This window comes from Trematomus bernacchii, unplaced genomic scaffold, assembly GCF_902827165.1.
Source record: "Trematomus bernacchii unplaced genomic scaffold, fTreBer1.1, whole genome shotgun sequence".
Taxonomy (NCBI): domain Eukaryota; kingdom Metazoa; phylum Chordata; class Actinopteri; order Perciformes; family Nototheniidae; genus Trematomus; species Trematomus bernacchii.
In genome coordinates, this window is record NW_022987609.1 from 3,893,349 (window position 1) to 3,910,970 (window position 17,622).

Genomic DNA, 17,622 nt, shown 5'->3' on the forward strand with positions numbered 1-17,622 from the left:
GATAGACAACCTCAACCTTATGGGTGCTACACTACCAGAAATGAAATGAAGTACTTTTACTGTGTACTTTGTGAGTAATCCTCTGTCAGAGTCCCCTCCATAGTAGCCTATCCAGGCCAGTCTCTAAAGAAGTTCCAAGGTGTAAAAATGCTGCTGCCGGAGTACTGACTGGAAGTATTGCTGATATCATGTCTACCATCCTCTTAAAATACTCTGTCCAACAATATCAGTCTCAGGAAGAAATGTTTTTTAACGCTTATTAAAAGAAAAACATGCATTCTTGTACTCGGGAGGGGACATTGACAGAGGATTACTGGAAAAGTACACAGTAAGTACTTCATAGTAGCTACTTGTGGGGGTAGTTTCAGTAGTACTGAGTCCAACAGGATCAATCTCACGAAGAACTAATGGCAACAAAAAATAATTCCCTCATCAAACTTAGCAGAAGTGGCTTGATTTTGTTCTCAGCAGGGGACTTTGACAGAGGATTTCTCAAAAAGTACACAGTAAAATTACTTCAATGTATTGTTAGTAGTAATATCCTTCAGCAAAGTAACACACTCTGTCACTCTGGTTGCCCTCTTATGATGCTGCTGTCTTTTAATATATAACTATTTCTCAGCCGCTAATTCGTTCCTCGCAGATTCTTCAGTCTCATCAGCCTCATCCTTCCATCAGTCCCAGTCAACGCCTCCAGCACACTTCCAGTGTCTGACTCCATATGATATTGTCCTGATGCTGTAAGGGTGATGCCCCATGATCACAAAATGTGTGCCAAGGACCTCATATTATGTCTGTCATTAATGTTACATCACCCATTATAACAGTTTTCTTTCCTTTTTTCTCTTCTCTTAACTGAATAGTCCTGTCTTTAAGTATAATACAATGAAAAGTCCTTTTCCTGCACCATTTTAAGGCTTCAAAAACAGCCATTTTTACTGTATGAGTTTGGAGAAATGACACAATCAATGGCCCAGAATTGTACTTTATAAACTATGAATCTTGTGGTGCTTGAAAAAATACACACTGGCTAAGCCGGCCAGGATATATGCCTTTTTTGGAGCCCTTTTTTGCAATATTTATTCAAATGTCACTAGATATTTAAACAAACCACTATCTGAGGATAATACAAGCAACCATAAAACGCCCTTTATCTAGAGAGCCATTGAAGCCCATGAAGAATGTATCCTTCCACAAATCTTTTCATCTGCTGTATTAATAAAGCTGCCACGTGTTTTCAAATTCAAGTTAAGGCACTATCTGTGCAGAACATTACAAATATTCTTAATTTGCAGAATTTTATTTTAAAAGTGTTCAGAAAGACTGCATCAAATATGCTATATCTATATATCTATATAATATCAATATTGTTATTAACTTCAATCAAAGTCAATTTAAATAGCGGGCAAGACTTTCCAAGGGGTAAAAATGCTGCTGCCGGACTACTGACTGGAAGTATTGCTGATATCATGTCTACCATATCCTCTTAAAATACTCTGTCCAACAATATCAGTCTCATGAAGAAAGGTGTTTTAACGCTGATTCAAAATAGCAGAGAAACATGCATTCTTGTTCTCAGGAGGGGACATTGACAGAGGATTACTCAAAAAGTACACAGTAAGTACTTCATAGTACTTGTGGGAGTAGTTTCACTACTAGCCTACTGAGTCCAACAGGATCGATCTCACGAAGAACTAATGGCAGAACAAATTATAACAAACTCGAGAGACGGCTGAGTTGACCGCAGTGCAGAATCGCTGTATAGTTTAAATCTCCTAACAATGTTGTCCATTTTAGACATAGGCCTATTATATTTACAGCCCTTAATAACATTAATTTTCTGGGCTCAATATGTGTCTTGGCTGTTTTCGTTGTGAAAACAAATGGACCGTAGATACACGGATTGACCGTCCTCATCTGCGCTCTTATGTTGAAAGATAACTTCCGGTAGCAGAATATGAAAAAACGTTTTTTTTTTTTTTTTCTGTTTTCTCGTGATTTTATTTTTTGTTTTGAGAAGTAGAAAATGAAAATCATCCCGTTTTTTAAGTTTAGTAAATCCCTTTTTGACCATGATAAAGAAAAACGCCTTGTATTTCAATTTTGGTTTTTCAATTTTAAAACGAAAATCAAATATCCAGTCGTTTTTTGTTTTTGAATTTCCATTTGTGAAAAGAAAATCCAATGACCAAAACATACACTGACCGACTCTCAGTTGTCGTGGCCGCCACCTCCGCCGTTTTGACTGTCCTACCAATTCCTAACAACTCCTAACAGTTCCTAACAAAGTCCTAACAGTTCCTAACAGTTCCTAACCGTTCCTAACGAAGTCCTAACACTTTTCCGACCCAAGTCCTAACAGGTCCTAACCGACCAATGACAGGGCAGTATGGGCATAGATATGTCTCATAATTATTTGTGTGAACATAACAATTATTTGTGTGTAAATATGTGATTTGGAAATGTAAAACACAATCCACAAATGCATTTAAAAGATTTGCAAACTCACAAATAAATTTGCAAATGTAAAACGGATCTGCAAATACGCTAAATATGTTCACAAATAAAAAAAAGATCTGTGAATATCTCTTTAACATTTACAACTTTCGATCAGGCATTTGTGAATCCATTTTGTATTTGTCGACCAAAAATGCGCTTGTGGATCTCAACTCTCTGCTCGTGGATCTCACATTTCTGCTTGTGGATCGTCTTTTTACACACACGGAATTTTGAGACAAACTTTCCTCTGGTCTCAGCTAAAATCTACTCGTGTAACTCGGTTATTTTCGGAAACCACGTGATGGCCTGCTGATGACGACATTTCCGCATGATTTCAAAGTAAGAGCATGATGGCTTGTTTAATGCTCTGTTTTTTTTATTATAATGAACAGCGAAACGTTAGATGCATTCTTTATCACCATCATCATCATCATGTTATGGTGATACAGTTAGTTTGTGTTAGTTTATTGGTTCAATACAGCATATATCGAGCACTTTTCGTAGGCATTGATGTTGAAGTACAGGCTACGCCACTTCGGGTCCCGGGGGAGCAGCTGGCAGCGAAGCAGCCCAGAGGAAACTCTTTCTTCATTGTTTTTTGTGTATTCAGTCAAAGTTACAAAGCACTTCACATTTTATTAATCGGCCTAATTTTACTTTACCAGTGCAGTAATAAAGTAATCTGTAGAAAAGCACCGTATTTAGGTCAGCCTTCATAGTAAGGCTACATTAAATGTTATAATATTCATCGTGTCCTTTCTACTGTATATGCATATATTCCTGTCTATTGCTTTCATTTGTGTTTCATGTTATTATGTTTATACTTGTTTCCACACATTTCACAATTTGGGATGAATGAAGTATCTATCTATGATATCTATCTATCTTTCTGTCTATCTGTATCTATCTGTCTATCATATCTGTCTATCTGTCTATCCATCTATGATATCCATCTATGATATCCATCTGTCTGTCTGTCGAAATGGTGTCAACCATCAAGACAACAATGCCTAATTCTGGATACCGCTTGGTGAAAGGGGCTCTTCTCACACAAGGACACAGAGTACAGTGGGACCGGGTCAGGGCATCAATGCACCGTGTAGACACTCTTGGTGTTTTGTCAAGACTAACACGTTTGGGTTGTGTGGTAAGACGCACATATTCTGTACCGTGTCCCAAATATCTGGTGCACATAGATACCAACCATAAACTTATCCGATAAGTTCGAAGTGATTATTTATAGAAATTCAATGTTGTGTTTATTTGCCATTGCTATGGTCAGGATATGTTTTTGTAAGTAATATTGGGATTTATTTAAACATATGCTTCAATTGTTTTTTTCTTTTTACAGTTACAACATTGTCATTTTTGGAGGCATTGATGGCTTCTCCAGAAAGGTGTGTTACAATACTTAAAAATCTATACACACACACACACACACACACACACACACACACACACACACACACACACATTTATATACATATGAGAAATGCTAATGTTTTTATCCAGTTAACAGCAAATCCACACATTATGTACTACACCAAACCTCTCCGACTTCAATAATCTGACCGCTATTAGTATTCCTTTCAGCTTTAAAAATAAATAAATGAATTGATTGTGTCTCCCTGATATAGATCATGTACCTTGGAACATCAAATGACAACTGTTCTTCTACTACACTGGCATTCTTCAGAGAGTCTGTCCAACAGTTTGGATACCCACTCAGGTACAAATATATGTCTAAAGTGGAGGTGAGGTAACAGTAGCACCACCTGGTGGCAGAACCCTACATTTAAAGTGACAGATGGTGAACCAAATGCCGTAATCACACAGAACAGGTTACTGATTGAGGTTATGGGGAACTGTATGTCGTATTGTCGAATATATTCACCTAACCTGTTATCTTGATTAGTCAGCAATATTAATCTATCCTTCCTCTAACAAAATCAAATGGGTGGTTTTTGTAATACCTGCTTTTTAGAATCCTTTTTACATGAAATGATAACTTGTACATTTCATGAAGATTACTTTTCTTTAGAGTGAGAGCAGACCATGGTGTGGAGAATTGTGGGGTGGCGGAGCTCATGTTGACTGTGCGTGGGCCTAACAGTGGCAGCTTCATTTCAGGCAAAAGTGTGCACAATCAACGGTAGGGCATGTCTTTTGATTTTTGTATACATTGAAATATTTTTATATTTTTTTCCACATGCTGTGCTGAAAATGTTGAAATCTAAACCCCATTATTTAATTTTGTATAACACTAGCATTGAACGGTTGTGGAGAGATGTCTGGATGGCAGTCACCAGCATCTTCTACATTGTCCTGCACTCACTGGAGGATGAAGGGCATTTGGATCCCAGCAACAGTACCCATTTATTCTGTTGCCACTATGTGTTCCTGCCACGTCTTCAACACAGCCTGAAAGTGTTCCGTGATGGCTGGGACAACCATCCTTTAAGGACTGAGCAGAACATGACTCCAAATCAGATGTGGGCAATGGGAGAACTGCATAGTCCCATTCATGATCCTGATGATGTTGAGGTAATAACATCATAATTTGTATGGGATATGTGCATGGAGGAATAAATGCATAGGAATGTAGTGATACTTCTTTATTCTTCTTTTGTATACAATTATAACGGTACATAACAGCGGAAGAAAAGTATACATATTTTAAAAAAACTGTTTTGTTTTTTGTGACACAGAGATTACAGATCCCCTACATTGACTGGGAGGCCAGTGGTCATCTGCGTGAGGAACACTCAGGAATAGTTGTTCCTGTCACCCGGAGTCCTCTGAGTGATCAACAGATGGAACACCTTAATGCTAATATTGACCCAATGTTACCATCAGATTCCTTTGGAAAGGACATCTACTTGAACACATTACGGTTGGTTCTCTTTACAACTGGAAATTAAGAGCAATGGATCCATGGACTACCAGTAGCAGACAAAGTATTCAGATACTTGACTTAAGTAAAAGTCTTGCCTTTATAGTCACTTAAGTAAAGGTATGTAAGTACTATGAGCAAAATGGACTTACATTTGAAGTACTCATTATGCTTTTAAAGGTTCTCTGTATGCGTTTTGATTAGCTGCATTAATGTGTATGTGTCATTTCACTAATGTAGATGTTTATGGTTAATATTGACGAAACTTTGTAGTGCTTTTTATACTGTTGGCTAGTTTAAAGGTGGGGTAGGTAAGTTTGAGAAACCGGCTCGAGATACACTTTTTGTTATATTCCATGGAATGCTCTTAACATCCCGATAGCAATGAATATCTTAAGTGCTTTGACAAAAAATCCATAAAAAAATATCATCTGTGGAAGCCGTAGTACTGTAAAAAGCACGACCAATCATTTTAGCCGGCCCGGCTAAAATAACTGGATGGCCTACCTGCCTGTCAGCCTTCCATCTGTGCACAAACTTATCTCATGCCCTCATTGGTCATGTGCGCGTTTGTGTGTGTTGGAGGAGGGACTCTGTAACGCAGCCTACACACGGCGGCGTGCGTTGCCGCTTGGCGGTGGGCGTGTCTTGAGCTTGGGGAGTTTACGCGAGCAACAACCAATCACATGAATCTCCCGTGTCTCTCCCCAAGGGCTGGAAAATTGAAGAAGTGACCAGAAAGTCGGGTTTGTCAGCTGGAAAAAGCGATGTCTATTATTTTAGGTACTAAACGAACGGGGGCTTGCAAAACTTTTAGCTGCTGCAGGACACAAGAGTTTGCGGAAACAAACTACTTTTGCAGCGAGCACCGCGAGAAAAGCTACGCTTTGCTCCCAGAATGCAGTTCGGCGAATCGTGACGTCACCCCATTCAAAGTGAATGGGCAGAAGCGTTGAAGCGTCAACGCACGCCGCCGTGTGTAGGGGCCGTAAGGAAGTGGCAGATTTTCTCCGGTTGTCTATTTTCAAATTCTCCGCACTCAAGCTGGTTTCTCCAAAATTACCTACCCCACCTTTAATGTATACCAATGCATTATATTCTCATAAGTGATTATCTACGTTTCTCAGAGAAACAGCCCTGTTTCCAGCATTGTGACTATGTATTTGCAAAGGATGATACAAGCAAAACAATCTAATCATAAAATTAAATAAAGTTGTTGCATAAATGAAGTGAGAATAATTCCCTCTTAATCCATAAAATGGAAATACTAATAAGTAAAGTAAGTTTACTTGACTACAGTCCAGTCCTGTATCCTACATAATAAAATATGACAATCATGAATGTCTTTCTTTTTATGAAATCAGTATCCCACATTTGTTTTAAACACTTGCAAATGATATATGCTAGAAACCAATATTATAGGATTGATATAATATTTACAATGTAAAGTCCTGTACTCTGCAGGTGCTGGTAAAGAGCAATACAATGACAACCTTTCCAAACAAAACAACTAGTAGGTAGGTAGGTAAGTAGGTAGGCAGGCAGATAGGTAGGTAGGTAGACAGACAGACAGACAGACAGATAGATGGATAGATAGATAGACAGACAGACAGATAGATAGATAGATAGATATAGACAGACAGACAGACAGACAGACAGATAGATGGATAGATAGATAGACAGACAGATAGATAGATAGATATAGACAGACAGACAGACAGACAGATAGATAGATAGACAGACAGACAGACAGACAGACAGACAGACAGACAGACAGATAGATAGATAGATAGATAGATAGATAGATATAGACAGACAGACAGATAGATAGATAGATAGATAGATAGATATAGACAGACAGACAGACATATAAATAGATGGATATCATAGATGGATATCATAGATAGATAGATAGACAGATAGATAGATGGATATCATAGATGGATAGATAGATAGATAGATAGATAGATATAGACAGACAGACAGACAGACAGACAGATAGATGGATAGATAGATAGATAGACAGACAGATAGATAGATAGATATAGACAGACAGACAGACAGACAGACAGACAGATAGATAGATAGACAGACAGACAGATAGATAGATAGATAGATAGATATAGACAGACAGACGGATAGATAGATAGATAGATATAGACAGACAGACAGACATATAAATAGATGGATATCATAGATGGATATCATAGATAGATAGATAGACAGATAGATAGATGGATATCATAGATGGACAGATAGATAGATAGATAGATAGATATAGACAGACAGACAGATAGATAGATAGATAGATAGATAGATAGATATAGACAGACAGACAGACAGATAGATAGATAGATAGATAGATATAGACAGACAGACAGACATATAAATAGATGGATATCATAGATGGATATCATAGATAGATAGATAGACAGATAGATAGATGGATATCATAGATGGATAGATAGATAGATAGACAGATAGATATAGACAGACAGACAGACAGGCAGATAAATAGATGGATATCATAGATGTATATCACAGATAGATAGATAGATAGATAAACAGACAGACAGACAGACAGACAGACAGATAGATAGATAGATAGATAGATAGATATCATAGATAGATACTTCATTCATCCCAAATTGTGAAATGTGTGGAAACAAGTATAAACATAATAACATGAAACACAAATGAAAGCAATAGACAGGAATATATGCATATACAGTAGAAAGGACACGATGAATATTATAACATTTAATGTAGCCTTACTATGAAGGCTGAACTAAATACGGTGCTTTTCTACAGATTACTTTATTACTGCACTGGTAAGGTAAAATTAGGCCGATTAATAAAATGTGAAGTGCTTTGTAACTTTGACTGAATACACAAAAAACAATGAAGAAAGAGTTTCCTCTGGGCTGCTTCGCTGCCAGCTGCTCCCCCGGGACCGAAGTGGCGTAGCCTGTACTTCAACATCAATGCCTACGAAAGTGCTCGATATATGCTGTATTGAACCAATAAACTAACACAAACTAACTGTATCACCATAACATGATGATGATGATGGTGATAAAGATTGCATCTAACGTTTCGCTGTTCATTATAATAAAAAAACAGAGCATTAAACAAGCCATCATGCTCTTACTTTGAAATCATGCGGAAATGTCGTCATCAGCAGGCCATCACGTGGTTTCCGAAAATAACCGAGTTACACGAGTAGATTTTAGCTGAGACCAGAGGAAAGTTTGTCTCAAAATTCCGTGTGTGTAAAAAGACGATCCACAAGCAGAAATGTGAGATCCACGAGCAGAGAGTTGAGATCCACAAGCGCATTTTTGGTCGACAAATACAAAATGGATTCACAAATGCCTGATCGAAAGTTGTAAATGTTAAAGAGATATTCACAGATCTTTTTTTTATTTGTGAACATATTTAGCGTATTTGCAGATCCGTTTTACATTTGCAAATTTATTTGTGAGTTTGCAAATCTTTTAAATGCATTTGTGGATTGTGTTTTACATTTCCAAATCACATATTTACACACAAATAATTTTTATGTTCACACAAATAATTATGAGACATATCTATGCCCATAGGGCAGCTACACCTACACGTGACATGGGGCAAAAGGTTCGCACCACCCTCTCAATCTCCAAGCGTTCGCAAGAAGAAAAAAAAAACAGGTAATAACAATGAACTTGTATTAATTAGGCGATAATACTCTATCTGAAAGCTGGGCATGATATGTTCATCTGGGCATGTTATGGAAAGTAATTTATATATATATAATAGTTGTCACCGTGTTTAGTCCGAGATTCCGCCGCATCCGTCCCGTTGTTAAAGTTAGCTCATGCTAATGCTGTAACGTTTTATATCTGTCTGACATTTATAGTAAACCGCCCAACATAGCGGAAGATATTATTGATTACACATAGTTCAAAGTTGAACTCTTTCTGTGACCTCCTGCCACCGAGCTGGAAGTTCCAGAGCTAGCTGAAGCTACCAAGCTAAGCTAACATGCTCCCCATCTGCACACTACACTGCCGTCGCATTTTACGTTTCTAAGGTAAGCGGACATGAAACTATTCAGCAAAACTATAAATAATAATCTAAGTTATTGAGTTTTTAGCATAATACTTCAGAATCTTAAAATCCCTTAACGTTTATATGCAATTGTGCTAAATTCAACACTGGAATCAAGCAAATATTAATGTTTGCATGAAATTAGTTATTTATATTTTGATATCACTTAGTTATACGTTTAATACATTTAAGTCAAGCTAAGGTACATGTGATGGTAGCTAGTTAGTGCTCTTACCTGTGAGGCCTCCTCCAAACAGCATAATAACCAGACTATCATTAAAACTGTAAATACCACAGATGGAAATGAGCTATTAGCTATAATCTATAATCTGGCATATTGCATCTCTTCTTTCTCACTATGTGTCAAATATCTTTGTCTTCAATACATTAAATTAGAAAGCTGAGAAATGATGACCGTTAGTGGCCACAGGTGCGAAAGCTCTCTCCAGAGCTACTGGAAGCCGAATCTCGGGGACCGGAGAAAGTGGAGCAATATTCTCGCCACGCCAAGCAACAGCCTAGAACAACCTCAACCTATAACCACGTAAGCCATTCTACTGATGCTGGACAGTTTTTCAGTGGGTGCACAATAAACGGCAACATACAAATGAATGTAAATAAATAGCCAAATAATGGATCAACGCTCTCTGTCTAATATGTTCGCTAGCTGTTGTTAGTGTTGTTGCATAGCAACCACCTCGCACTATGTTTCGTGCAGAAGGCAACGGAGGGACTATTTTATTTTGAACATCATTATTTACTAATAAAAACTATTTAAATTAGAGTGTGTATTTTTCTTTCATATTGCCACACTTGGTAACCGTTTTATAAACACGACACGGCCTGTCGTGAGCTATTGCTTAAGTATATCAGTGTATTAAAGTCAATACTTCATTTATTTCAAGCAATATCTATATTGCTTGCTCCTATATTATTATGAAGTGTTATAATATGTATTTTTCCAAAATAGGGCATAGCCTAGTGCATAACGAGTACTTGTAATAAGCATATGAGAATGTAAATGCAGTACCTTTAGTGTTACAGAGTATGTACACACTGTGATTATATTACTTTAACTGAATTAAAATTCTTCTCCACCAAGACAATACAATATTAGTTTGATTTTTTAAATAGTAACAATAATACTAGTGCAATATCGCAAATGTGCTGTAGGTGGGACAGATATTAACAGTATACAGTAATGCCACTGTAGCACTAAAGTTATAGGCTATATAAAGGCATTTTATTATTAAGTCCGCACACTTAATTAGTGTCCCTAAAATAATCTGTGTGTACAAAGCTACAAATTCTCCGTTACAGAGACCGAAGTCCAAGAAATGGAAGTCTGCCATTCAGCGTATTGACGCCTGTCCTTTGACACCTATATTCAACCTCCCAGTCCGGTACATTGATATCTTCGGCAGAAGAATCCTCTGAAAATGTGGATACCATGTGGTGAGTGATGGTTATATTTAAGTTAGATAATTCAGTTAAGTTAATCCTGCACGGACGATTGTTGCCATAAGCCAATGTGTATTCACTTTTAGGTGTCTGCACAGGAAAATGCATTGTTTGCAATTATGTCCCTAATAGCTATGCTTGAATTGCTTTACTCTTGTCAACAATAACATTCAAAATGTATATTCAGTCATATTTATTTAGTCATACACACATGTATATGTACTGCTCGGGATTGTGAGAAACAGCATTTCGATCTCCCTGCCTGTATCATACAAGCAGAAGATTGACAATAAAGTTGACTTTGATAACTTTGATGACTTTGATAACCTCTATTTTTCCACAGTCAGGTGATCAGGCAGCTGCATCAGGAAGTCAGAACTTGGAGGCAGCATGCAGCTCAAGTTCAGGGACACAGCAGTCAGTCCCCGCCACACAGAGCAGCTCAGGTGCAGGTGTATCATGCCCTCCAGCTGTCACCGCCACACAAAGCAGTTCAATCAGTCATATCAAATGCTTTCTCTGTAGTGTGGATCTTTGTGCTGAAGACTTTTCTGAGCATTTGGTTGACTTTCACGCAGAGCAGTGTTGTGAGCAGTGTGGAAAGAACACCAGGGGTGCAATGGAGCTACTCAAACACATTGAAGATTGCCATCTTTCGAGCACCAGCAGGAGTGAAAAACAATAGCCACCACAACACACCTCTGCACCACCAACACAACACACCTCTGCACCACCACAACACACCTCTGCACCACCACAAGACACCTCTGCACCACCAACACAACACACCTCTCCACCACCACAACAACAGACTCCTATACCGCAACAGCCACAACCTCCTCCTTCTCCTCTTTTTCACACATCTCCATATCTCGTCCATCTGAGGCCGCCGGAGGTGAATTGGGTGAGTTTTCTCCCCAATCAGTTGAGGCGGGTCATCAAATCAGCCGACCAGGAGTGGATTGCGACGTGTCTCTACGAGCCCACAGGACAGCTTAGGCAACAGTTTTCCCAGAACTGGTTCCATCCCCCAAATCCACCAAAACCTACAACTGCTCCACCTGAACCCATGAACTACTACAGGCAGCGGATGTTTCTGTGGGCACCGATGAGGATGTGGGGTATCCCACTGAAGTGCGCTCAGTGCGGTAGGAAGATGCATCACTCAGGGATATACACTAAGGTACGGGAAGTCATCGACCTTGATTCACGGTACTACTTGGTCGGAGGTGACTATCCTCGGTGCAGTAAGTGCATGATCCCTGTGTGTCCTTGGAGTACGGATTTATTGGTTCAGTTAGATCCTGCTCACAGGAACAGGTTTCCTGCAGTTCTCACAGCACAGCTGGCTCTGGACAGGAAGTGCGTGACCATGCTTAAACCTCGGACTGTAGGGAACAGCTCCAGCTACCTGCAGCAAGCACTGGAGGAAGTCCATAGCGAGGAGTGGGCAAGGCATACAATAGAGTACTTGGCTGACTGTGAGCTCCACAAAAAGAGGAGCACAATTACTCAATCTGATGTAGCAGTCTATATGAGTCCACCGCGCTTCAGCCCCCTACCTCTAGCACAGTGGTTTGAGACGGTCCATGCCAATGAGATCCTGGGTCATCTGGAGGAGATGAAGGGTATAATCACATCCACATATGGCAGGATCTTAAAACTGGACTCCACAAAGAAGGTGCAGAAAAATATTTGTTAATGTTCTATGTTTTAATTGATTGTCATGAGTTAGACTTGATTATGTTTTTATATTGGATTTACATGTTTTATAGATCACTAAGAAACTTGCTGGGGCCATTGCAGACACGGCCACATGGATGACAAACGTCAGTAATGAATGTGGCGAGGTTCTGAACTGTGTCCTAACCACTGGTGAGGGAGCTGGTCTAGAGGGCTTGTGCCAAGGCATCGTCAAGCGCTACCAAGACGCTGGGGAGCCAGAGCCAGAAGTCATATATGTTGACCGAGATTGCTGCAACGAGACAGGTATTAGGCAGTTTGAATGTTTGTGTATCATTGTGTTATTTATTGCACGCACAAAATGAAAACCTTTACAAACATGTAAACATAAGACTCTTCTTGTTTAGAATAAGGTACTTCATTCTATATGAATACCACCAGTCTAAGATTGTACATTTTTGATTTCTTTCCCCACTTCCCTTGCCTCAAATCTAAGGAAGAGACATAAGGAGAGAGGATTCAGTGCAAAAGGCATTTAAAAAAAGAGACATCCTTTTAAACCATTTAAAATGATATTTGATGCAGCATCATATCATATATGTGTATTTTATTTATGTATATTGTTTACTTTGTATTCAAACTGCAACGTGGCATAAGGTGACAATTACATATTACCAACATTTGTATTAATATTCTTATTTTACACAGGACACACACACATTCATATATTAAGGTGTGTGTCCTGGATGAGATGAGGAGGCACAAATAAGAAGGGTCTTTCCATGATAACATTCCCACTTCTTCTAAACCATCAATTGCCATTCCCTGCCTTTCCACCAGATGCTCTCCTGCTTTTACACCTGACATTCTGCTCATTCAACTACTTACCTGGTCTTCCCTCATCAGTCACGTTTACATTTGAATTTTCATAACATGCTTACATTCACACCTTGTTTTTTTATTTGCACAGGTTTAACCCCGGTTCTAGTTTGGTTTCGACCTTGGAAAACACAGGTTAAATTGGATATTTTCCACTTCATGAGGCGATTCACAACTGGTCTAACTACAGAACACCATCCCCTATATGGCACTTTCTGTTCCAAAATGTCGAGCTGCATTTTTGAGTGGGACAAGGATGACATCAGCCACCTGAAAGAAGCAAAGAGTTCAGAGCTAAAGAAAAAACATGCTGGTCAGGCTCCTTCAGAAGCGCAAGTTCTGGCCAACATCACCTCCAGCGAACTGGCGAAACACTGCAGGAGGAGAACTCGTGGGATAGAGGAAAGCCGTGCCCTCATCCAAGATTTGCTCAAATCAATGTGGGAGCTCACTGACACATCAGGTTTGCGGCTTATCAATCCTGAGAGCATGGCACGTGTGTGGGAGGTTCAACAAAAACATTTGCCATGCATTCAGGATCCCCCTGGTGTGGAACTGTACACAAAAGTTGGATCAGGTCTACAAAAGGGCAGTAAGGTTCTGGATGTCCTAAGATGTGGCAGAGGTTCCTCTTCTGTGGAGAGCTTCCATCGGCATCAGAACACCTTCATCCCGGGTAAAAATAATATATATAAAAAATTCTGCTTTTGAATTGTCATAACAACAGTCTCAAGTGTATGATAGATTGCACACATGGGGAAAGGTGTATCATCGCTTCATAAATGCAAATTATATTTAAAATGTTTTGCTTTTTTTAAGGCTGGAGATCTAATGCGATGCACACGCAAATGTACATGCTTGAAGGGAGTTCCAGATGGAACATGAATCGAGCCCATGCAGCTGTACATGTGAGTGGTGCTTCACAAACGAGGATCTACGATGTCCAACTGAAGAGTAATTTAAATGCCCTCAGCAAGCGAGTTCTTGGTTGTGCGCTACTACCAGAATTCATCCCCCCTGGGAAACCCACTGGTAAGTCACTTCAGGACACCCCATTTTCTCTGCAACTAGGCCTTTCTTTTCTTGTTCTTTCTAGTAGCAACTTGTCTATTCCTCCAAATTGAAACATTTTCTTATTTTATGGCAGGTGAGCGTATTGCTGTGGAATATTTGCTGGCTCAGTCTGACAGAGGAGATCTGCTGGGTCCACAACGTCACAGTGAACTTGGCACCATTCTTCCAGACCGCCAGGTTGAAGTTCAGGAGGAGGAGTGCCTTGACATCACAATTAGTGATGCAGTGGAGATCCTCAGTCAGCGCCCCTCGGAAGTGGACACTTCAGCACCCCGCGGTGCTTTTCCGTTCCCTGTATCTCCCAACACATCACCTCACACATCATCTCAGGTAATCTGATTATTGTTTTATTGTCCTGGCATATGAATTCTAGAAGAACATACATGCTTTGAATTATGTTTTTATCGCATAGGTTACATTTGTCTTTTTGTGTTGCATGCATTTAGATACATTTTTATGGCAATATCAATTTCAAGGATATTTTTACTCAACTGTTTGTCTCTCATGGCCGGTACGGCTGTACAGTCGTTGGCACTATCCCCCCAAAGTGATGCAGCTGAGAGCCCACCTGAAGAGCCCCGGCCTGAATCCACTCAGAGTATTTCTCTTCCTGCTGACTCACCCGACGCGTCCACTTACACAACCTCTCAGGTAATCTGACCAATTGTAAAATCACATTGTTTTGAAATTCTTCAGGATTAATTATTGCTCCGCACATGCTACGAATAACTTGTTTCATTAAGTCTCAAATAGTCAATTGGTGTTGTGTGCTTATAGCACGATGATGTCTCACAGTCCTGCCAGATGTGTACTTCTGACAAAAACTTCTCTGCGCCCAGGACATCGGCTCAGGTCATGTGACCATTTATTAATCATTTGTCAATGGTTGTTCATTTTTCAGAATACCCGCTATGATTCTAGAGGTGTTGAGGGATGGGAGGCTGTGGATGACTTGGCCAAGTATCTTGTTCAACTTAACAGAACAATAACGGCATTGTCAGTAGGCGAGACGGATGAGATTGTGAGGCTGTATTCAAAGCTACATCAAATGGATAAGCAACCCACAACTTATAGCCTGAAGTCCAAAAAAAAAACCTTGTCTGGACCATGGAGAGCTTCCAGGAAACGAAGTGGCTCTGCGCCAGGCCAACAAGCAGCTGAAAGGTGAACTGACTTATAGTGGATGCACACATTACATAATTCACATATATCTTAATTGTCATTATTGTTATTGTAAGTAGCTGTTTTGTATGTCTAACCCTCACAGCATTTTAGACTCTTAGTAATGGATTCAGACAAATTAACTGGTATAGTCAATTTGTGAAGTGGGGTTGTATCCATAAAATATTTATATATTTTCTTTTTCCTTCACAGACTATTCATGACCCATGGTCAGGCTGCTCTGAGACCTGATGCCAGCCGGATATGTGAATGTGTTTCACTCAGGCTTTTGAAAGAGTTTGAGCTTGCAAGAAACAGACCAAAAGACAGCAAGGGTAAAACCTTGCCTATTCCACAGTCTATAGTGAAATCGTACGTCCACATAAAACAACTGCTGGAAGACAGCCTCGTCATACAGGAGCAGACTGACTTGGTTCTTGTTACTATAAACAACACCAGTGTGTCTTGTTGGTAAGATATTTTGGCTACATTCTCTTTAACAGCTGCACTTTAGATGGATTCACTTTGTATGAAATGATCAATATTTTGTATTTCTTTAGGTTACACGAAAGACAAAAAAGAACCGGTCGGGACTCATTGCTCCAAGGAGTGCAGCTTCCCGAAAAGGCAACGGCAGCTGAGGATTCCTTGCCATTACCAAGGGAGCTCCCTACTGAACCTGTGCAGCACGGACATGTTAGCCTAGAAATCCAGGAGCCTGAAAATAGGGAGGGTGAGGCATTGATACGCCAGCGCCACAGTGCCAGAGCTGACTCAGCACAGGACTGTCACCCTGGAGGGTTTAATGCATGGCCTAGTTCTTCTGCTTCATCCTCGCACACACAGAGTCACCTTCCACAAGCCCCATCTCCTGAATTTTGGCAGTACCCCATGCCTCCAGGCCCCTCTCCTGCTTCATCTTCGCACACGCAGGGTCACCTTCCACAAGCCCCATCTCCTGAATTTTGGCAGTACCCCATGCCTCCAGGCCCCTCTCCTGCTTCATCTTCGCACACGCAGGGTCACCTTCCACAAGCCCCATCTCCTGCATTTTGGCAGTACTCCATGCCTCCAGGCCCCTCTCCTGCTTCATCTTCGCACACGCAGGGTCACCTTCCACAAGCCCCATCTCCTGCATTTTGGCAGTACCCCATGCCTCCAGCACTAACTCCTGCCTCATGGCAGTACCCCATGCCTCCAGCACTAACTCCTGACTCATGGCAGTACCCCATGCCTCCAGCACTAACTCCTGACTCATGGCAGTACCCTATGCCGCCACCCGCATTTCTTGCTTCAACCCCATACCAGCAAGTACCATCCCCTATTCCTCAGCATTCCTCAGTCGACAAATCACCTGTCGACCTAAATAGGTACAGGAAATGGCGGCATGAAAAGTCAGCAATAGAGGACCAGGTGCTTGCGGCAAGAGGGGAGCCACCGAAGAAGCGAAACATTAAAGAGGACTACCACTACCAGTGCAAAACCTGTGGTCAGTCTAAAAGAAAGAACACTGGCCATACCCAGCTTAAGGGTAAATGGTACTGTCCAGCATCTGGACAGACCATAGCAGAATGGAAAGGCTCTCTAGACAAGCAGTGAAGTTTAGAGCTGCAATCAATTTGATTGTGAATGTTTCAGTTTCAGCAGAAATAATAACAAATAATATGGGAAAGCATACGTTTACTTGTGTTTTTATTTTTCTATGCTGCTAAAAGTTAAAACATTTTGTAAATGGGTGAAAATTAATGAAAATGACATGGGTTTATTGGCCTTCGAGTACTATAAAGTCTCCTTTTTTCTTTCTTTCTTCCCCCTCCTTTCCCCCCCTCCTTTTCCCCCCTTCTTTTCCTTTTCTTTCCCCCACCCTAGCAGTCCCTTTTGCC

At 40.2% G+C, this 17,622-nt stretch overlaps 1 protein-coding gene across 2 annotated transcripts; it reads left to right on the forward strand.

Moving 5' to 3' along the window:
* The first annotated feature begins 2,808 nt into the window (after positions 1-2,808).
* LOC117483532 lies at positions 2,809-5,764 on the forward strand. 2 transcript variants are annotated; one of them, XM_034131898.1, is made up of 6 exons: positions 2,809-2,838; positions 3,851-3,896; positions 4,137-4,228; positions 4,541-4,651; positions 4,767-5,043; positions 5,208-5,764. In XM_034131898.1, exons 1-6 carry the CDS (start codon positions 2,828-2,830, stop codon positions 5,418-5,420), a joined length of 750 nt encoding a protein of 249 aa, XP_033987789.1. In that variant the 5' UTR covers positions 2,809-2,827; the 3' UTR covers positions 5,421-5,764. The 2 variants fall into 2 exon arrangements, with proteins under 2 accessions (XP_033987789.1, XP_033987790.1); XM_034131899.1 differs by lacking the exon at positions 2,809-2,838 and having other exon boundaries at positions 3,815-3,896; positions 4,543-4,651.
* The last annotated feature ends 11,858 nt before the right edge of the window (positions 5,765-17,622 follow it).